Genomic DNA, 22,940 nt, shown 5'->3' with positions numbered 1-22,940 from the left:
TGGCTAAAAGTGTGTATTCTTAACTGAAACCTTCCACTTTCTATGTAACATTTCTCAAGAACAAAGTCTCTCCCCAGCCTGAAAAAAACCCTAGCAATGTTAACCAGAACACGTTTAGTACATGGGGCTATTTTCATTCCCAGGACAATCTACTGACACTCACTTCTGACTTATTGTCTTTAACAGGGAACATCACTTTGCAGTAAGAGTGCTTAAAGACCAACCATAATGAGTATGAATGTTATCAAGGTAGCAGTAGGAAGCAAAATGCCTACATCCAATATATCTAAACATGACCCGGATACTGGCCCCTGCCAAAGAGATTCAGGTATGGCCACCTGTGAGCAACAGAGAGGTTGTAATATTCCTGGGGTAGGTGCAAAAGTAAGACTTTCTTTCCATTGCGGTCCTTGTCCCTCCCCCAGGAGATACAGGCTGCCTAGAGCAAGATTTCTCAAACTTTTATCTTTAACAAAGGACCATTCAACTTCCTGAAGGAGGTCCCTGGAATGTCTCACTGTTTTTTGAGTCAGAAAAAGGATGAATAAAGTACTCATTATTTAGAGAAAATACATTTCATTGTTTTAAGACAATTTTATTAACACAAATACAAATATTTTAGTTTTAAAACATTCGTATCACTTTATGTTTGCCTCAGGTCTTAACATGTCAGGATGGACTCCTTACCATGCCTGCAAGCAGGCAGCAGCTCAGTATATATTAACAATTGTAATGTGATGCGTAAGTATCTAGGGGATGTTTTGTTTTGTTTTTATTTAATTGCTACTGCCTTGCAGCTCACCTTTTGATGTCTCACAGAACACTAGTGGCTCATTTACTGCAATTTGTGCAACACTATCCCTACAGCACTGAAAAGTCTTTTGATCCTCAAACAAGGTGAGAGAAAGCAAACCCCAGGAATCCCCTTTGCCAGTCTCTTTCCCAATCCACACTCCTCCCTCAGTCTCTCCTCATCACCACGTAACGTGGCTCTGTGAAATTAGAAATACTACTGTGGAAGATAAACTGTTGAGCTCTTGCCACAAGGATGGCACACTGTATGTGAGAGCACAGCACCGTGCTTTTAACACGCCGCTCACCTTCCTTTTCAGATCGCAGCATGACATAAATCCTGTAACAGCTACTGTAAATTGGACTACAAGCTACTTGAGCGGGACCTTATCTCTCTGTCTCACATCATCTACCCTTCCTTAAACCAATCACTTCATATTTTATGAACTAGTCTAAAGCTTTCACTAAAGCCACTTTGTGCTTGAGACTGCTGAGCCACATCCTGAATCCCCATGATAGGGGAAGGCAAAAGAAAACGACACTGATATCAAAATACCCATCTGAGCTGAGGGCAATCTACCTGGGGTTGAGAAATATGAGTGAGAGTGGGTTTTAACCCTTGAAAGCGTGTGAGAACTGCTAATTTTGAATGCTCCAGTTTGTTAAACCTACAGTTGACCCTACATAGGCCCCGTCTAGTTTGGGACCTCCGCACACCCTGATCTAAGCATGCTGACTTATGGGTCATCTCTACAAGCAACTTTTCACATGCCATGCTGGACTCACTCAACTCAACAATAAACCTCCTATGGACTGCAGGATGCTGGGGTTTCCTTCTATATGACTGTTCTCCTCTAAGAAGTATGCTTTCTCTGTATTTCTCCTATGATATATAGATTGTCTTCACAGATTTCAGGGGAAGAAGTCTGCACTGAGAGAGAAATCATTGGTAGTTCTTTTCTCAGCCCTGAGAACATGAGGCTACACATATAAATAAGGTTATACACACTGATGTCCTCCAAATTGGCACAGAAGCATTTCTGCTTTTTTCTCCCTCTATTGCGCTTATCCTTTCGGAGCCCCATTCTTGCCACGGAAATTTCTAAGCTATTGATCTGCCCATAGCTACTTCTGGTACGGGAATGAAGGCACAAGGCAAAGGCTGGGGGCAAGAGGGGCACTCTGCCGGGCTTACCTCGTAGAAGAGCCCTTCGGGGAACTGCTGAAAGCACTGGGCGCAGACGAAGCACTGCTCGTGGTACAGCTCACCATTGCTGTTGACGATTTTCTCAGCAGGGGCAAAGCCACCTCTGCAGCGCTCACAGATGGCATTTGCAAGCGCGTTTGCCATGTTGCTGTCATAAAAAAAACAAAAGAAAGGAAATCAGCCCAAATAGGCAACACCACTGGTTGTGGGTCTCTTTTCTTCCCCCAAAGCCAACTGCGTCAGCCTAACGCTTGGCTGCTCAGTACAAGTTTTTTAATGGACTTAGTGACTTGTGGCATCCCCTCAGAAATAAAACCGCCATTTCTCCCTGCTCTTTAGAAACAAAAACCCCACAACGCACTCTAATAACTACTAGTTCAAAAAACCAAACAGAAATGTCTTTACTACAGATACATTTACAGGCTTTTTATGATGAGAAAATGCATTAGAATTACAGAAAACAATGGCAAATATTAACAATAATTGAGGACTGGCATCACACAGGAAAATATAAATGATAATTCCAAAATAATCCCTAATTCTAAAATATATATATAACAGCATTGGTTCAAAAGCTCTAAATAAGCAATGTAACAGAGTGTACGGTATCTAGTCTGGCAGATATTACTGAAAACCAGAGCAAGTAAACAATTATGCCTTATATAAGCTTTGCATAGCTTGAAGACATTTTACAAATCTAGTTTGAAATCCTGGGATTTTTGATTGGCTTGTTAGGGTTCATCTCAGGGAGGTCAGCTCACGGCGTGCCGGTGTTGGTCCAGGGCCAAGAGGGAGGGCAAGAATGCTCTGGCTGCCCCACTGTGACCCACACACAGGCCAACACAAGCTGGTGACCCCATGACAGGAATGCAAAAATTACTCAAATTGCAACCTTGGTTGCTTCTCAAAGGCACGTGACCATAAAATGACAGCGCAGTAGCTGCGAAGTATCAGAGGAATTAGCTACTTCATGAGGACCGTGTCCACATCTGCATTAGAGAGTACAGCTGTGTTTCAGTTAATTAAGGCTCCTGTGCCAGAAAAAGGCTCACTTGATTTTTCCTTTGCAAGCATTTTCTTACTCATATCTAGACTCTCAAAGCTATGCCTTTCAGGATCACCTCTCTGCCCTAATACCATTTGATAGCAGAGAGCAAATACAGGGCAATGGTCTAGTTTCATTACAATCTGACCACAGCTGACAAAACCACTGACTCAAACATCTATCTGGAAGCTTATTAAACAACCGACTTTATTTTAAACACATATGCATGCATGCACACATTTTGATACAGATACCATGCTGTGCCTGTAAGTGCAAAGCCCTTAGTCCTCTGCAAGATGCCAAGCCTTTCCCTCCAAGGGGATAAGACCTCTTGGCTTCCACCAGGTTCAATAGGAACTGAATTCATTCCTTGCACAGCATCTGAGGGAGCAAGCAAACACCTACCACGTGGTTCAAAAGGAATGTGCTTTATCTATTTCTTACACTGTCTCACAAAAGAGCCCTATGCAAGGTCACATCTGACCAGTTATTATTAGCTGGCTCTTCCCCCCCCCACCTCTCTAGAGTTCTTTGCAGAAGAGGAAAACAGTAACTGCTATCCAAATATTCACCGCCCTCTCAGTGAAACAACGAGTGGGCAAATTTCACAAGATCAGATGGAGAATGGTCTACGCCATACTATCCCATACATAACAGACAAGACTACAGATGAACTGCAGTGATTATAGGTATAAACTGTGGTTAACTATAAAGCTCGCCAATGGTCTCCATGGATTCTGTATGCTTTCTGGGGGGGAAAACCCCAGTCACTTCACCCGTCCCCCTTATCAATCTAAATGAAGAATAATCACAACAGAAACCGGGATGTTCATCATCACCTCAACAGTTCACAAGCACTAAGGATGCTAAACTTAAAACATTATTTAATGGTAAGTGCTGTCAGATGCAAAGTGTAATCCAAGCAAAAACATGAAATGAAGTTCAAGAACCAATAAAAGCATAAAGCTTTCCTCCTCAGTACACAGAACTACTTCACTTTGATTTGAAACACATCATATATGTAAAAACAGAGATGTACGTAATACTTCTGCATTAGTGAAGCAGTTTATCTGTTCACCCAAAATAACAGGCAAACAACCTAAAGTCAGAGAGACTGTTTGACAAATTCCAGCGCTGTCTCAACTGCCAATAAAAATTTCTGACACAATTAATGATGAATTTTAAAGCAACAGCTCAAATTTTAGTTGACGATTACAACTGGCAATGTATCAAGCAGAACCATGGCGAAGGTTGCATTAGAGAACGGCTTGCACAGCCTGCCCAGAGTTCAGATAATAAAATACAAATATACAATACGCCAATAATGTCACCATAGTTAACACCCCGAAGCTGAACAGAACAAACTTACAATCTTGCATAAAAGTCACAAAACTCTTTGTAGAGTTTTATGTCACTGTGTCTACGTTGCAATTTTGACACCGGTTTCTCGCCTTCGTTTCCTGCAGAGTTGTGAGCATCAGGAGTGACCTTGTGTACAACCTCTTCATCCTCCGGGATGGGGTAAGGGTGAGCTCGGCGCTGGAAGTCCATCTCTCTCTAATTGCCTTCCCGGGTGTATATATTCTACGCTTATGCTGCAAAGAAGCTGTAGGCCAAGTCTGCAAAATATGCTGGACTTCCCCTTGTTCCCAGCGAAGTGATTTACTTTCACAGTTCCGTGTCATGTAGCCAGAGCTGCTCAGTGCCCTGCTACAGCTTCAAGTTAAAAGTTCAGCGGCGAGGCGGTGAGCCCGTCACGCTGTAATTTACTGGCGCTGGCTGCAAGCGGAGGAGCACATTCCCCTGCCAGGCCCTCATGCAAACTCGGATGCTGGAAAGGGGCTTCCCTGCCGGCTGCTGATAGAAGCTGCCCAGGAGAGATGCGTTAGGGGTAACCTATGGCAGCGAACATGTTCACTGCCAAACTCGTCCGCAGCTCCTTTCTGCTGAGGGGGGTGGAGGCAGATTCCAACAATATTTTATTGTGGGCAAACCAGCAGTGCAAAGCACAAAGAGAAGAATTCTGTTATTAGGCAAATATTGCTTTAATGCTATAGTATATTAATTGCATTGTAAAAATGGCCTTTAATGTTCCACTTGTGCCTTCCAAATCATATGTGCTGCTTTTATCTATAGGCATCTTTCTTCTTGTCAGCACTTCAGAGAAGGGGTAGGTACAGATGGATAGTTCAGTTTCTGTTGTGCTTCACAGGCCATTAACCGAACTGCCAGGTATGCTATAATGGGCAATATATGAAGGAGGAAAAATGAAGCTTGATTTCCAGTGATGTGCTGCACTTAAACAATTATCTAACATAAGAACACTGCATAGGTTTGAAAGCTGGAGTAATTTACTGTCAATATTAGGGAACTGAGAGAGCAAGACCGAGAAGAAAGAATAAAAATTAATCATTCCTTCACCACAGAATGCCCTCCTAATGTTGCAATTATTTCATGGTTACATTCTATTTAAAAAACCTGTTGTGCACTGCTTACTAGAGAAGGCAGGGTTGATTAGCTGCAGATCTGCAGTTAATAAGTACACCCCTGCAAGCTCTCCCTGCTTGAAGTGCAGCGCTTGCGGCAGATGTGGGATACTTGGCTTCCAGCAATACGTAACTGCAGATAAAGCAGGGGTTTGGGAAGCTGTCCTGAGTAACTCCCTCTTGCATTGAACTGACTCAGCCTTGTTAGCAATCGACTGAACTGCAGAACCATGTGCACTCTGTGCTCATGACACACGGCATCTTGGTATCCAAAGAATCTGCTAGTCTGCAAGGGGGCATGAGAAAGCAGAGGGCAGGAAGGAGACAGAGGGAACAAGTAGAGAAATTAGGACTAGAAGATGACAAAGGATATGACAGAAAGTCCAGTCAAGGCTACCACTTCTTAGTATGCCTTCACCCTCCTGGGACTTACTGCAGAGGGTCTGTTTTATGATGGTTTTGGGCTGTATCGCTCACCACTAGTTGGGATAGCTTGCTCGGTAAGCATACAGCAGCGCACACACCACTCTCCACGCAGGTCTGGGCTTGCACGTAGCCACCTTCCCGCAGCCTGGCCAACACAGCACTATATTGCTGCTGCTGCCAAATTTGTGGGATGGGTTTGGTCAGGCATCTTTCCTTCACTGCCCCTCAGCAGGAAGCAACCTCTGGGCAAGCTATTTCCCTGCGCCACAAGACATCACAGTAGGTGGGACGCAGGCTGCATGACCCTGCTTATTTACCTGTCTGTAGGTGTGATTATCCATCTTGCACCAGAGGTACCAGGAGTCACAAGCTGTAACAGGCTAAGGAGGCTGCACCCTCACCACTTACATGGCTTGGCTGGAGCTCAAGCCCTATTTTTATCTGTCATGGAACAAGCTCCAGATCAAGCAATGCCCAGGTTGTAGCCCTAGGCCACAATGAACTTGCCAGAGCACTGTTGTGGCAAACAGCACTGGAAGAAAAGGTTTCTGCATCCACTGGAGCACCAGTGATGGAAACAAGCACTGTTTGCCAATGGAGATGCAGGCATAGTGATGCCGGCTCTTCTTCTCCATGCTGCTTCCCAGCATTTCCTGCACAGATCAGTGCTGAGCTTTTGTGGGTATGAAAAACTCCAGGGAGACCGACTGCGATGGACTAACCGTGCCAATTCATCCAGGATTAGTGCAGGTGCACCCAGCCACTAAGGTAAGAGATAGCAAGTCAGTCTGTCTCTTCCGCTTACCACTGACCATCTCCTCAATCGTTTTCTTGTATTTTGTCCCGCGGGGATCACAGGCAATTCTCCTGGGAGGCTGCTGCTGCGATTCAGAGAGCCCTGAAGAGTTTCATTCCCCTGGTGGACTACTTTAGAAACCCAGAGGCTACCAAGGTGGCTGGAAGCCACTTCTGCTGCCCTGCATCTTCTGTGGTCAACAGGAAAACATTTGCTTGCTTCTTCAGCTTGCTACTGCAGTCTTTCGCATGGCTGTAGCAAAGCAAGTAGTACAGCAAGTCAGTGCAATAAGATGTCCATCCAAAAAGCCTGTTTTAATCTCCCTACCTCTTTTCAAGAAGCAGTCCTACAAGGTAACAGGACTCCATATGTGCAATAGGTAGAAGCTGCCTGGTTCTCAAGGCCTATTGCCATTGCTGCTGGTGGAATTACTCCCAATTTGTTTTGCATTAAGCAAGAAAGGAGCTTGCCAGGAGTTTAAAAAGGGCCTTTCTGCTACTGAAGCAAAACATAGTTTCTACTGTGAAGGTCTGGTAGTCCACAAATCCAGAGCAGCTGGCCATCTTTCTCTTTTCTGTCATTTTGCTGGAGGCATGCTGCCAAGATCTGAAATATGCTGTTAAAAATACATGGCATTTTCATTAGGGAATTCTAGGTTACTCTGAGGTGAAGCCATCCATGGGGAGCAAGAAGCGTGTAGAGGGTTGCTGATTTCCAGCAGCAGCTTCCCAAGGGCATTCCCTAGGATCTGGGACAAAACCTACCAGCCTGCTGTTAAGGAAGCAGTGATAAGGAGAGGAGAAAAAGGAGAAGTTCCATATTTAATTGGAAAAGGTACGCAGGAAGGAAGAAGACAACGAAGCTCCTCCTGGCACACTGAGGATCTTATCAGAAGCCAAAGCTGATGGCAGGGAAGGTGCTAAAGGAAATGGCAGAAGAGGGTAGGGGAAGCGTCCCACTGCGGCTATGGAGAAGGGCTTCGGAAAACAGCAGCAAAAACAGCCACGCTGCTTTATCATCACTGACGGACAACTGCTGCCCCACTCACATGCTGCTTTCTCTGGAGACCTTTCAAATCCAGCTGCCCATCCCAGTGGCTGCCAGAGGCAGACGGGGACTCTTACAGAGAAGGCTCGGTGGCCGGCCAGCCCCACTGAGCGTTTCGCTCCATGCCACAAATAGATGTGCTGAGCAGTCACGGCTCCAAACAAGGTGCTTGGCAAAAGCAGCTGCTGCTTGGCAACCTACTCATGCCACCGTGAAATATCACTGCGTCACCGGCACTGTCGGGAGGCCACATGCCCCGTCGCGTTATGCAGGGGGAGATAAGTAATCACAGTGCATCCCTCCCTTTCCTGCATAGGTAAGGGTGATTTCATTTTAGTTATATTTAACACAGATGCTATGCAACAGTCCTCACACACAAAATACAGAACAACTAGAACAGAAGTTTTGCTCCAAAATATGCATGGACTTGCAGCGCCCTGCACTGATTTCTGCAGCAACGTTTTAAAGCACTAATTGACCTTTTGCATCTTTTTTTACTGAAATTAAAAACACTCTTGGGTTCTGGCTGCTGCAGTTGTTTACCTCTTAAGCAATAAAATACTTTTCATGTTAAGCTGGTCTCCTAAGGCAATTTGAAAGAAAAGATTATCTTTCCTATAATAAAGATGCACATCATGGGTAGGATTTTCACATGTGTGCAGCACTGCTCAACTTACGTTCCTATTAAAAGGGATGGAAAACCATCTTGAAACCACCGCAATAAAAACCAGGTGAATTCTGAGTGCTCCTAAAAGTTTCATCCTTTAGTCTTCACCACAAAAAGCACGATTAAGCTTATGTGGTGGGAGTTTAAACAGGGCAAACAAAAACGCAACTCTAGCTGTTCCTTATACTTCAATATACCTTTATTCTAGTATAAACATGTCCCAGAAATGCTTTGGTCTCCGCAAACAGAGAAGGTTCACATTCCATCTCTCCATAAGGAAATGAATATAACTGGAATAAAGAGGTAAGCAGCAGCTTCCCACACAATGTTTTATCAGCCATACAAGCACAGTGAAAAATCAGTCTCTGACAGAATTCGTAGAAAGGGAGAGCAATATTTAACTATAGCACTTTCCTCTTGTATTTTTCAGAAACTACTGTATTTTGTTCCTGCTGGTTACAAACATTACCAAACGAAGCCATGCTTTGTGTAAAACAAGAAATTACTTCTTCTGTGTACAGAGACTTGATACTCTTTAATAAAAACAGCCATCTCTTCCTCCCTCACTACTCTTTTTTGAATCCTATGCAGACAGGAAAAAAAAAAACAACAAAAAGACATGGTACCACATATGAGAAGCTCACGAGAGCTCTAATAAATTTGTGTTGTGTGAGATACCACATACTATCAGATATTGTTAAAATCTGCATCCTCTGCAGCTGACTGCGTGTATACTTGACTACGGTAAATACACTGTATCCAAACTCTTCCAAATGCAATACATTTTGAAGATGCATTTGCACTAATACATTTTGTGTAAGAACATTTATATCCCCATTTCTAATGTAAGAATAATCAAAAAGGTCAGCTACTCAGTACGAGGGGCTGCACATCAAATGTCTCTGACACACTCGCTCTGAAAAGAACCATCTTTTCAAGACCAATAAGACAAGATCAGGCCCACCAAGCTCAAAAGCACCCTTCCGTTTGGACATACACACAGTGAACTTCATACCACCAAGGTCATTCATTTCTAAAATTTGAAAGTGTTTGGGCAGAATAATATTTATGCTGGGAAATCAAACCACTGGAAAGTCAAGGTATGCACAATAGTGTGATCAGCAAATTGCAAGAAAATTACAACTCGGTGTACGTGTGCTCCTCCTCCATTGCTTAAGGAACAGATTTAAAGCTCAAATATGTAAAAATGTACGAGACTGATCTTTGCATTTTCTGACATTTCAGGAAAATAGCATCCTGGCTTATATCTGAAATAGTGTGGCCAGAAGAACTAGGGAAGTGATCATCCTCCTGTACTCGGCACTGGTGAGGCCGCACCTGGAATACTGTCTTCTGTTTTGGGCCCCTCAATACAAGAAAGACATTGAGGTGCTGGAGCGTGTTCAGAGAAGGGCAACGAAGCTGGTGAAGGGTCTGGAGCACAGGCCTTATGAGGAGCGGCTGAGGGAACTGGGGTTGTTTAGCCTGGAGAAGAGGAGGCTGAGGGGGGACCTTATTGCTCTCTACAGCTACCTGAAAGGAGGTTGTAGTGAGGTGGGTGTTGGTCTCTTCTCCCAAGTAACAAGCGATAGGACGAGAGGAAACAGCCTCAAGTTGTGCTATGGGAGGTTTAGATTGGATATTAGGAAAAATTTCTTTACGGAAAGGGTGGTCAAGCATTGGAACAGGCTGCCCAGAGAGGTGGTGGAGTCACCATCCCTGGACGTATTTAAAAGACGTGTAGATGTGGCACGTAGGGATATAGTTTAGTGGGACTTGGCAGTGTCAGGTTTACAGTTGGAGTCAATGATCTTAAAGGTCTTTTCCAACCTAAATGATTCTATGATTCTAAAATGCTGCACTACCATATTTCTCTTCAGAGTAACAGTTTCCTAGGACCAATATTCAGTTCATGTCATCTGCCACTGAAATCCACCAGAAGTCCTTCACCGAATCCTTAGTGTAAAGGCAAACACCCCTTTGCTTCTGTCTTAGCCATCTGCCCGTGCTAGCTGGACCCGATGTTTTCACAAGCCAAACACCATGACCTGAGCGGTTCATCCAGGAGCTATAATTAATACCGTGACTCAACGTAACACCCCGACTACTAGGAGAGAGACTTCCAGTATGTCCACGCAGTTCCTTGTAGGGCAGAGATAACTGCAATATCAGGCTTCCTGGCTCACAGTGACATCCTTTATTATAGTAACGTCTCCACTGGAGACACCACACCGAGGACTGACCTTCAGCTTTACTAACCAGCACATCACTTCCACACATGTCTCCTCTTGAATATTACTATTAATCTACACCTCCAGCAACATAGCCTAAATATTTTTCACCTTCATTAAGTTTGTTTTTCTATTCTATATGAGGAAGTGCAAAGTTTTTCATTGCCTGAATTAATTTGTTTTGGGCAGAAGTTAGAATGCGGGAAAGAAAACATGGCCTCAGCTGTTGCTCTTTCCTCACACAAGTATTAAATCGTAATTATTAGTCACTCTGAGTTTTGGGTTCACATTTTTTTTTCCCCACATTCATTGCACCACAACTAAGCTTTAAAACCAGCAGAGGATGGCAGACAGCTGAGCCACCTGCAGTTAACATTGCAGAATTAAATAATGGCCCCAATATTCAACAGCCAAAAGAGAATAACCAGAAGCAATTTATGTTCCTAACAATTGAGCACGAGTAATGTATCAACAAACAAAGCTAATACAAAATAGCATTGCTTTCATACTTCATTATGATGGTCTTAACATTTCGGGTCACACAAACTGAAGATCTTCATCTTGTACTTTATATTGATTAGCTCTTCAATACTAGTAGCAGAACTTTCAAGTAACTACGAATGAATTTCAGTAGCAGTTACTGCAAAGCAAGACTTCCATGCATTTTCCATACAGAAGGCTTTGGTAACTATTGCAAGATTTTTTAAAAGCAACAGTTTCCACCCCAACAATTGACTACTCCTGAATAACTAAAGCAGGAGTGAATGGTTATAATATATATTATAAGAATTGTGAGCGAAGATGTAGAAGTTACCTCTCGCAACAGCGTATTGCTGGGATTATCTGGAGGCACAGCACAGGGTTTTTGTGCTTCGTATCAGAGGGGTTCGAGCCCTGCCAAAACTCCTTCCCCTTTGCTAAGTACCACGGACAAGTGGGTACAATTTGAGGATTAGCTTTAGAAAGGAATGGAGTTTAAACAATTACTTGTACACTTCGGGCAAAATTCATGACCTGCAACCTGGTAACTCATGGAGCTATCCTAACCCGAAGCTGCACTGCTACCATGTCCTCTTAAAATAAAAGGAGCAGCTTTTGTAATAGATCAGAAATACAGTGTATGCTTCAGTTTCTGAAGTCAGCGAGGAGAAACGTACAAAACAATAACTGAAATGCCAAACGTCAAGGAGACAAACAGCTTTCAATGCAAACTTTCCATACCGGAACAAGAAGTGGACTAGCCAGGGCAGTTCTGAGTCATGACTCCGAGTGGGTAACATTTTTCCAATAGCTGAATAGAAACAGAGTTCAAAAGGTAGACTCAACTGGGGATCAAGAACTTTATGCTCTATGAAGACTGTGGCATGCATGGATTTAACATGCTGGAAAAGACAAATGCTATTTCACATCCGCTTCACCTTCGTCTGTTCAATCCTTGCTGGAACAGCTTGCATCTTTTTAATCTTTCATTTAAAAAGGCACAGCTGAGAAATGTTGCCAGGTATTGCTAGCTGTGTCTGCCAATATGTTACTTCCTTTGAGGCTAATAGCTAATAGTTTTTAATTCATTTTCTTCTAGCTCCATCATGGCCATTAGAGGAGACAGAAAAGGCAGAAAAGCGACAGGGAAATATGTCACAAAAGTAATAAACCAAATTTCTCTTGTTGGACAAAAGGCTCCAAAAGTTCACGAAGCTTCATCTTCTTGATGTACAAAGATGCATCACAGGATGACTTACAATCTGCTGGCAAAGCTGAGCAGTGGCATCTAAAACCACTGCTCACAGAGTGTTAAATGAAACCATCATTTCAGAATGCTACCAGGAGCCACCTAAAATCTGAAGTTTCTACAAAGCCGGCAGATACAAAAACGAAAACTGAACAATGCCTAAAGCTGCTATGACAAATCAAGCAGAGAAAACCAGAACACACAACCATGTGCATTACCGCATCAGGTAATACACATGAAAACTCAGAGCATCACTCATGTTCGGGAAATGCCTCGAGATTCCGGGGTACGAGGCAAGACCAGAGGAGTCACTTTTCTGAAGGGAAAAACGCTAAATGTCACAAAGTCTGTAGGAAGTCCCTGAGCCACCGCTGGCAGCAAGCCGGGATTACTACCAAGGGAAATCCCATAAAAGGCCTGCTCTTTCCTTACACCTCCCTCCACAGGCACTAGCCTTTGGCCACTGTCAGAGGCAACATACTTGGCAAGCTGGAGCCGTTCCCATGTCTGGAGAGCATCATGTAAAGGCCCATGGTCCTCTCCAGGACACTGTGTCTGTTAGCTTTGTATTTCCTAGAACAGCTCAGAGACCACAGGAAAACAAAATAAACAGAAAGGGAACCCAAACTTAACAGCCTTTAAGCTTCTTCTCCCTGATGCCTGCACATTGGTAGTTTTTATTAAGTGGTGACATTGACATAATTTAGTTTTTCTCTCCTCTACAGAATACTTCTGTGTGTAAATTCACTTCAGTGTAACAGACTGCATTCGAAGGAGAGCTTAATTATAATGAAGAAAAATGAGCAATCACAGTACATTTTCTGTAGTGAATTCCTCTGATGAGGTGCTATCAAAACACATGAAAGCAAAAGCAAAAAAAAAAAAAGAAACCCACAACTTATCTTCAGCCAGCTAATCCTGTAAGAAAAAGCAATGAAAATCCTAATTGCTATAGTCATTGAAGCTTAACAATTTACTGAAATCATAGATTACTACAACGAGGCAAGAGTAAGAGGAACAACAGTAATTGCTTGGGTTATGTTATGCAAGCAGCTACCTCCGGTCATTTGCAGTCATGGGAGGTGATAGTCAGGGTGAGCAAGTCAAACAGAATGGCTTAGCAGTTATTATGCAACGCAAGAGACAAGGGGTGAGAGAGAAGACAAGAAGAAAGGGTGTGTTCCTTGTGAGTTATTTTAACCCCTAGAGCAATGAAAAGTACAGCACAAGTGAAAAGTAAAGCCGCTAGTCATTTGGATACCTCAAACTAAGGCTCAGTGCAAATTCTAAGTATCACAATATTAAAATATAACCATGAAGCATATTTTTGCTGGCTGGAAGTTACCATAATTAATAATAATAATTCAGTGTTACATTTACGTGGACAAATCCTCTCTTCAATTAGAGCAGCTAGCAGATGAGCCAAAGTGGTTTTTAATCAAGAGCTCCCAAGAATCTGATTCACATGAGTATTTCTGGGTCCCAGCTCTCTACTATTCCAGCAGAGTTTCTAACCACAACAAATGAAGAAGTGTAATTTTTCTGTGGCTTAACATTTATTTTCAAGCTCTTCCTGGTTTAATAAATTAGTCTCTTTTTTTAACCAACGTACTGAATAATTACTGCTTTACCTGCTGACACTGGCACCACAGGCAAGTGGAACATCTACTCACAGAAAGTGGCTATATAAATATTAACATTTGAGATGCTATTAAGAAATGTTACCAGTTGAAATCAAATTTAAGAATGCTTCCAGGCGCAGACAGATCTTTTCTTTTTGCCTTCCCCTGCCCTCAGTACCCTAAGGCATCTGAAAGCTCAACAGGGTCCCCAGTTCCCCAGACAGTTCCCAACTAGCATCTTCTTCCCTCCCTCCTAGGAGAGCAGGAGGTCTCCAGTGAGGACGTGCGGCTGGAAACAGCTGCACACCTTGTCTGGCTGCTACGCATAGGGTTTGGATGGCAGGCTGAGGAGATTTGTGACCTCGCACAACTCCCAAATGCTGTCTCTCATAAAGAAAGGGAGGCACTCAGCCCTACCGCATTGCCTATGTTTTGGGGATTTTATTAATTTGTTTCTTTTTATACTCACCTACGAGTTTTGCCGTGCAGAGCCTATCCCCCCAAGGCTCAGTGGGACGTTAAGAATGTGCTTATGTCTCTTATTTCATCTGCGAGGGAGTCTTTGTGCATGAAATTTTGGGGCACATCCACATGCCTTCCAGCCTGGAGTCAGTGCGCAGAGGCAGGCGCGAGCCTGAACTCATGCAGATGCACCCATCAGCTTCAGCAGGAGAGAGCAAAGGGAAGGCAGATACTTTGAAGCTATTAATGTGGAAAACATCTACGGTGCTTTCTGCACAAGAGAACGGAGCAGTAAACTACCCGAGTAACTTGACAGTCACCGACTGGAGCTTGCCAGTGATTATTTGTTGCGAATGCTGAAATTTACTGTTTGGTAAAAACTTGAGACAAACCTGTCAAAAGTTGTTTACATTTTTAATGGCATTTGAACCGATGTGAACTTAAAAGGAGAGCTATAGACAACACTTTGATCAAATTCACTTTAACTGTAATTGTCAAAAAAAAAAAAAAGATAAATGCTCCTGCTTTTCCCAGCACCTTGTATTGAGCTTTGGGAATTAATAGTATCAAATTTTTTAGAGGAATCATTTTATTTTTACAAAGGTGATGGGATGAGAAGGGGAGACAGCAAAAATAGCAAGCATACCGCTAGTGTTAAGTGACTGCTAATGATTAATCATAAATGTATGCATACAATTTCCTTTGCATCCTGTTTGCAAGAAAAAAAAAGCAAGAAAGAATAGCTCAGCATACAGAGCTTTTTACTTGCCATTTCTAAAGACAAAGCAAGACAAGATTTATCAGAGATGTCATCTTTTTTTCCACCGAATCAATATAGCTGGAAAATAACAAGTCTTCCCCTCCGTTCTGAAAAGCAGATTTCTCGGGTGGGATTTAGTTCAATGACTGTGGCATCTGTTGCAGACAGGGGAGATGAAGGTGCCGGGCAAGCCCCTGCACTTTGAACGCTGCATCTGGGAGCATCCTATGTACTTAAGGTCTATGCATTGGTGAGCCTAGCTCAAGCAGGGGAAGAGAGGAGTGCATTTAGCATCCCTGCCCCGGCGGAGGTCTAAACCAAGCACATTCTTGTACTGTGCAAGTTCAAGGAAAGGATGAGCTATCCAGACCACCTTTTACAGGGGGCGAGCAGGCTCCAGCTCCCTATAAGGTCAGTAAAGCACCGGTAACATCTATAGCAGCAGATTAAAAGGCTCCCAGAGAGGTTTTGAGGTTTGTTAAGGTATAGATGGAGTGAGAGGGGTAGAAAGAGAAGGCGAATTTCCCATCCCCATCAATGTGCTGTGCTGTCAGGACAAGGACTGGGACTCCATTCACCTCACTGCAGCTGATGGGATGACCAGGGCACGGGTTACACCAGGAGGAGGTGGGGCGGACAGGACCAGAGAGGCTCCATGGGAGGGCAACTCACTCCATCCTAGGATAGGTTTCTAAAACAAGGGGATGAATCCTACCCTCCCATCCCAGTCCCGATCTCAGCTGAGCTTAGGGCTTGCTATTTATGGCTATGGGTGGCTTCCCTTGAAATGCCCTTGCTCTCCTCAACGGGACGGACTCTGCCGGTCCTCCCCAGCCCCGTCAGGTCCTCACTGCTGCCAGTGGGACAGCTCAGCTGCTCAGCCACCACGCCATACCACCTGCAACATCGAGGTAGCTGGGGCAGATTTTGAGCTAGCAATGACCACCAGGCTGTAAACTGCAGCAGAGCAGTGGCTACAATGCAAGGCTTCAAACCGCTTCGGCAGCAGGATGAGGAATCACAGCGACTGCATGGGCAAAATGAGCAAAACCACGCTCTAAAGTAAGCTCTGCTTATCAGGCCCTGAAGATAGCCACAGCTGCATGAGACGAGTTGCCCCCAAAACAACCTGGCACCTACTTGCTAAAGTATGAGGTGTTTGAAGACCCTGTTAAATTTAAACATTTATTTAGGAGCTTCTACTGTAAACAGAAATCTGACAAGCTATGACACTTAATGGAAAAAGCCAAACTATATTCCTATGGTCTTTCCTGCAAAAGACTGAGGGAAATGCGTGTAGAGACTGACTCATCATAAACTGAACAGCAGATCTGGAAGACAATGATGGGGGTCAAACCTCTGGCTGAAGTGACATCAGTGGACACAGATGCAGAAGCTAAAGCTCGCCTTCCTGTTGCGGAGCTCAGAGTCCCATGGCACATGACCTATCATGAAGTTATGTCAACACAGGAAATTATTTTTATACCGTAAAGATAATTGTTTCAAGAAATTTTGGTTCCTGGAAAAGAAAACGTATGTGGTACACGATAAACATATGCTCTGTACACGTTTAGGAGTTCCAGTACACTGCTTCACGGTGCCCTAATTGTTAGTAATCTCAGGTGTTTTAGGTACAAATGACACTGACATTCCCAGAAAAGAGCAAAGGCAGAATTTTGGCACAAAGCCCCCCCCGAGCTGCTTTGCAGCGCTGACACTGCCAACAACTTGGCTAGATCTCCGCCACAGTTTGCGGACACACAAGCCCCTATCCCGCCAAGCAGCATCCGGCTCCTGCGGTGGTGGCCGGGCCCAGGAGCCACAATTACAGTGGCACTTGCAGCAGCAGCAGCGCGGAGGCCATCCAAGACACCTTGCAGCCAAGGCGACGGGGTGTGAATGGCTGCTGCGTTACTTACTGCTGGTTTGTGCCTTGCCAGAGGAACACCCCAGCCTGGATCCCAGGACACCGCTACCAAAGGAGACACAGACCTCAAAAAGGGCAGGAGAGAGAAATTTTGTACTGGGGTAAGGTGTAAAAGGCTGTAAAACGAAAACTGGCAGATACCATGTATGACTTTAACAAAGGGTGATTTTTTTTTTTTTTTTTAAGTACATTCTCACAGGATACCCTGAGGACATTGGCATCTTGAGTACATTTTGGCCCAGGATTAGAAAAATACGGTACTTGAACCGAGAAAGCAGCTTTCAGTGAACTGTTCCTTGAGGGCTGGTATTATTTAACACATGAGGATTAATATGTATGTAAAATGAAATACAAAGGTGTTAGAACAAAGAACTGGAGAGACAAACTACAGGAGGGCATTGCAAAGCCATGGAGGATGGCAAACTATATTTAGCAGACATGAAAGAAACCTCTTGCCTTTCTTGTGGACTCTAGATACTCTCAAGGTATTTGCTGAGGACAGGCATCTAAGTGTCACCGGGGAGAGCACATGAAAAAAGCTAGAGGTTTCCAGTTTAAGAAAACTAAAGAACTTTTTCTCTTCGCTTCCAATTGCTCTTTGCCCTGTTGTTATGTCATTATTTTGTATTTACAATGCCACAGCCTTTGTCATGGAGAATGCAGTAAAAATGACAAATAAGGCTTCCTGGCAACACACTGAAATATCACAAAATGGGTTAGGAAGGAGCAAGGTTTAGTTTGAATAAGAATCAGCTTAAGCTATTACCAAATATAAAAGCAGCTCTGTCTTTAGGTACAGGTTGTTGACTTGCTCTAGGAGTATCATCTGGCCATGCCCTATTCACCTTCTTGTATCTTCAGTACCGTGCCCTCAGCTCATTCATCAATCCCCACATTTGCTGTTTCCTCCACCTGGACTTTATTTCTCAAGGCCGATCCCTGTTTCACATAGTTCTTGTCTTTAACTGGAAGAGACTCAGGAAAGGATCAAAACACCTAGACTTACTCTGGTACAGACAACCCCTTCCGCCCACCCAGCCCAAAAAGGGTCTCATTCCCATCTTGGACGTGGATATAAATAAGAGAAACAGCAACAGAACTGTCGACAGCTAGCACTCATTTTTATGTATATGCTTTTAAAAAGCAGCTTTTTCTTCCCTAACAAGATCTATTCTTCCTCATTGCTAGTTTTGTATAAAAGAAACTAAACATAAAAAAGAATCCCTGCACATATCTTACTCTACTAAGTCTGATTATTCTTCCATCTATAGTCATATGAATATAATATACACTGCTATTAGAAATCCATCTAGGAAATCAATTCAGAATTAATACTATAAATAGATACCAAGCACACATATCAGACCTGCAAGTTAACACATTCCTAGAACTGATCCAATATTTCTGATACCTCACGGCAAATAATCTCAGTAGATTACAATCATGCATTTTGCAACAATAGGTTTTAATTAAGGTGCTTAGTTAAAACAAAAGGGTAAATCCCCCGCATCTGAATACCCATCCTTCTGAAACTGCTAACTCAGGTAATGAAAGTGCAGTAACAAAACCCCTTTAAATTACACAGCACTCCAATCCGATGCACAACCACAACCAATGCAAAATAATCTAAAAATACAACCAGAGAACAGACATTAGGAGATAGGAAGTACTTCCTCTCCACTGAGGCTTTTGTTAGCATTTACACCAGGATCCTTTTCTGAGGAGCTTGAAGCGGGAACGGATTGCTTTCACGCCAAGCACACTTAGAAAAAAAACTTTGCATTTTTACTTTTTTTTTTTTTGGTGTCTGCGCTTACTCACGTTACAAACAATTTTTTAATCTCCCTGCTCCAAACAGAGGCTTTTTGAAAATCCACTGTTACTCTTTCAAAAGGCACATAGCATCAGGAAGATAACCCTGGACATTAAATGGCTTTCCGATTTCTGGTCACCCTTCCTGGGTAAGGTCAGGCTAAGTGGTCCTGCTGCATTCTTTTGTCTAAAGCCCTTTCCACAACAAAGAACCCCCCATGAAGAAAGCCAGAGCCCAGGAGCCGCCCCAGCCCCTCCACAACAAAACCAGCCCGGCGGAGGGGCTGTGCCAAGACCCCCGCGAAGTAGCACAACCCACAGCGCCGGGGTGACCCAAAACCTCCTTCAAACCAGACCAAGCAAAGATGTCAGGCTGCGGAAGCTTATTTACTTGCAAGCGCTGGCTGTCAGAAGGGATCCAGAAGCGACCACCGGCTAACATTTGCCCTTGCCGGAGCCGGGGAAGAGAGTCACACCATCGCCAAAACCCACAAAGTCACCGTATGGCTCCTGTTATTCCTCCTTCAGGTTTTTTTCGTAGTGCTTCAGGACTGCTTCTCAATGCATGCATTTTGCAATGACTTTCCAGAGCCGTGTTTGCATGTTGTCTGCTGAAATCACCAAAGCGAGCAGGCTGCCGAGAAGGGCTCGGCGCGCCGGCCGTACCCGTCGATTTGCACTCACCTCAGCTTCTCTTCGTGCGACCCGGGCAGTCCCACGCTATCAGGGCGATCCCGTCTCCTCCTGTACAGACCTGAATGTGACAACTCTTTCAGCTGCAAGGCCGTCATATTTCTCTACCTAGAGGGCTGTTGGGTTTTGGGGGTTTTTTTTTAAGGGGGGGGGGGTATGTTTTGGCTTTGGATTGGGTTTGTTCCCCCCCCGCCTCTTCTCTTCCAGATGTTGCTGCCGAGGAACGTGCCTGCCAAGATGCCTGGAGAGAAGAGGCTCGCCGGCGTGTCGGCACACCTGCGCCCGCCCGAGCTACCAACCTCTGCAGGCAGGGCAGGCAGGCGGCCGCTGCTCGGCTTCCTGTTTCTCATAGGTACACACCCTCCCGAAGGGCACCACATTTCCTTTATCACTTGATCACACCTAAGGGATGTCTGCGACAAGCTCGCCGGCTTCCCTCCAGTTTTCTTCAAACTCTCGCTGCCCCGACAGGAGCGATCCTGCCGCGTGCGGTGCAAAGCATGCGGCTCCCCCAGCCCCTGCTGCAATTAGCTAAAAATCACCAGGGCTGCGATGAGCTGTTAAACTCTTTCCCGCTATAATTTATGACAAAAAGAAAGTCATTGGCGCTATGAAAATTCAGTTACACAAGCATGTGAGCAAACTCTGATAGGGAGATTAATGCAGCTAAGCGTGCAGCAAGCCAGCAGTAACCAGCACTAAAATACTCTTTTGGAAAGACAATAGCACTGGGCTTGTCAGAAATTGCTTTTTTCCACACATCTTGACAAGCAGAAGAAAACCACGATGTTTTTTTCTTCATACTCTCAGCTATCAAAACATAACCACCGTAACTATTTGTCACATTTTGCAGTGATGGAGTGTCCTGTGTAATTGTAAAACAGGAATGAAAGTGCTTAAGGTTTCCTGTAGGACAGGAAGGTGACTAGCAGGGATTTGCAAGCTCTGTGTCTCACCTCATTTAGTAATAAACCCCTTCAACTTGAAAGGAGGTTTCAAAAAAAAAAAAAAGAACCAACGACTTGGAAAAATTTTGAAAACTTCTTTGACATTACCCTTGGCACATATAAACAAAAACTTAATTCAGAGTTTTTACTCCTATGTTGAGAGGTTGGGGGGGGGGGGGGGGGCGACGTTTTTTAAATGACCTTGCATTTAATAGAAGCCAAGAAACCTAACAATTTGCAAGGACTGTTTTGACTAGGATAGGAAACTAGTTCTATGTGGTATGAATTTCACAGTTCATTATTAAAGTGCTTATTTTGTAGCAAAATACATATAAGAGGATTTTTGGATTCTTCTAAGGGAGAAAAGCGTAACATATGTAATACTGGGTACATCACATGACACCAGTTTTGTCAGGATTACCAGACTGAACCCAAACACAGTAATTTTATATAATACTATCAATGTGCTTCAGTCTGGAATGTCATCAACATATAATATAAAACATCACACAATGGAAAAATAACAGAAATTGTTTTGGAAAAGGAATCGCATAACATGTCAAATAGGTAACGGCTGGAGAAATTCAAAGTGATTTATATGATGTTAGAAAGTTGCACACACTGAAACGTCAACAAGAGCTATACATCTGAGCTCCTGTCCTCAGAAAATAAAAGAGAGGATGGTCACGATATTTGCCTAAACATGCTGCATTCCAGTTTCAAATGAAGTATTTAAAATCGTTTCTCAATACACAGTAGGATAAGCTTAAACCTAATTAAATGCCAATTCCCTGCAGTCAGTCAATCAGCGATTCAATGAAAAGTTAATGCTGTTATGAGTGGAGGTTAAGGGCGGCAGATGACAGATGCTCATGGCACGGCAGCTTTTATACATTACCGACAGTTTTTACTGTGCTTTATGTACCAGCGTACCAATGATTTACCTTTGTCCAAACAATCAATTTTAGATACTACTAATCTAAAAAGTGAAGACAGAGTAGATTTTTTGCTGTGAAAAAGCTCTTTGTAAACTCATGAAATTGACCTAGCACCTACAAATTTGTTCATAAATTTTTATTCACTACAGTAGCACTCTCTTCAGTGTATACTGAATACTTTTGTATTAATCATGACACAAGTTTATCAAAAATTAAAGGACAACTCTTCATCCACTTTGCTGCAAGTTGTGTTAGTGCGAAGTACGTATCATTAAAATTCATGTTTATCTGCATGAACAGCTGCTGTGCTTGGACAGCCTACGAGTCAACAGCTTTTACTAAAATGAACTTGGAAACCAGAGCTGCACCAAACTGGTATTATTAAAATTTAAAATCAACACCACTAGACAGAGAACGTAAATGGAAGGAATACAAGAAGTCTGGACACAAAAATGAGTTGTTTGTTATAGAGATCACACCCACCTCAATATAAAGGAGGGCAGGATGGTTAGTTTTTTAAAACAGACCTGGGAGTCAGCTCCACAGCATCATTATTTCACAGGCTTCTCCAGCAAACTCCAACAGGCGTCTAAGCTGATCTAGAAAAGACTTTCTTGGAGGACTTGAGAACAAGCTAAAAGCTTTCTACAAGAAGAAATCCAAACCGGACTCCTTTTCTGCCCTGTGGGATCCTCCACCAATCCTCACGAGAGATGAGTTTTCAAATCTGAAATTACTCAAACAGCCAAACCCTAAGTTCTGAGTATCAAATACATGTTGTAAGGGCGTTTTTGGGAGAGATGTTGGAGAATGCAAATGGTATTTCTCCACTAACTCACTTAAAGGTTGCCAGAAAGCAACTCGGATGGACCTCGCTCTGCAGGAAGAACTTCCCCAGTGAGTGCCTCCTGCTCCCCACACCCCCTTTTACCTTCCAGCCCCTATCTGTTGTTTATAATTCCTTTTTTGAGAGATTACATTCTTCTTGCATGGGACGGAGCCACTCGGACCTTTCACATTCCATCAGAATTTTTGAGGACCGGCCAAGTTACCACAGCTTTTCTTATTACCGATAACATGCAACCTTCTTTATGTCCTGTACTTTGAAAGTTCACTCTTCATTTTCCAGTGCGTACCTCTTCACTCATGCAGCAGACCTTCCTCCCACCCCCAGAGAAAGCTAACACTGCTACCGCAATCCGATGGGTAAGCATGGTATTATCAGTATTTTATTAGAGCAAAATACTCACCTATGTCTAAGCAGCAAAAGGTGGAACCCAGACAGAAACTATGCAGTCCTTCATTCATCCCAAGCAATAACTAACTTTTTATTATGTGGGACAAGGCTCATGC

General features: G+C 43.6%; 1 protein-coding gene across 3 annotated transcripts in view; it reads right to left on the bottom strand.

Annotated features, from left to right (window-relative positions):
- Positions 1–19,800, bottom strand: part of LIMS1 (LIM zinc finger domain containing 1) — a 35,268-nt gene extending 15,468 nt beyond the window's left edge. For 2 of the 3 annotated variants that reach the window (XM_009485472.2, XM_075727844.1), the window contains exons 1-2: positions 4,414–4,595; positions 1,988–2,147 (exon numbers count right to left, since the gene is read on the bottom strand). In XM_009485472.2, coding sequence (XP_009483747.1) covers positions 1,988–2,147; positions 4,414–4,595 — 342 coding nt within the window. Of the gene's footprint in view, positions 1–1,987; positions 2,148–4,413; positions 4,596–19,693 lie in introns of those variants that run through there. The other variant, XM_009485480.2, reaches the window with a different exon arrangement.
- Between the last annotated feature and the right edge of the window lie 3,140 nt (positions 19,801–22,940).

Source organism: Pelecanus crispus, chromosome 1 (genome assembly GCF_030463565.1).
Source record: "Pelecanus crispus isolate bPelCri1 chromosome 1, bPelCri1.pri, whole genome shotgun sequence".
NCBI lineage: Eukaryota > Metazoa > Chordata > Aves > Pelecaniformes > Pelecanidae > Pelecanus > Pelecanus crispus.
The sequence above is the reverse complement of the archived record's forward strand: the minus strand, read 5'-3'. Positions and strand labels throughout refer to the sequence as shown.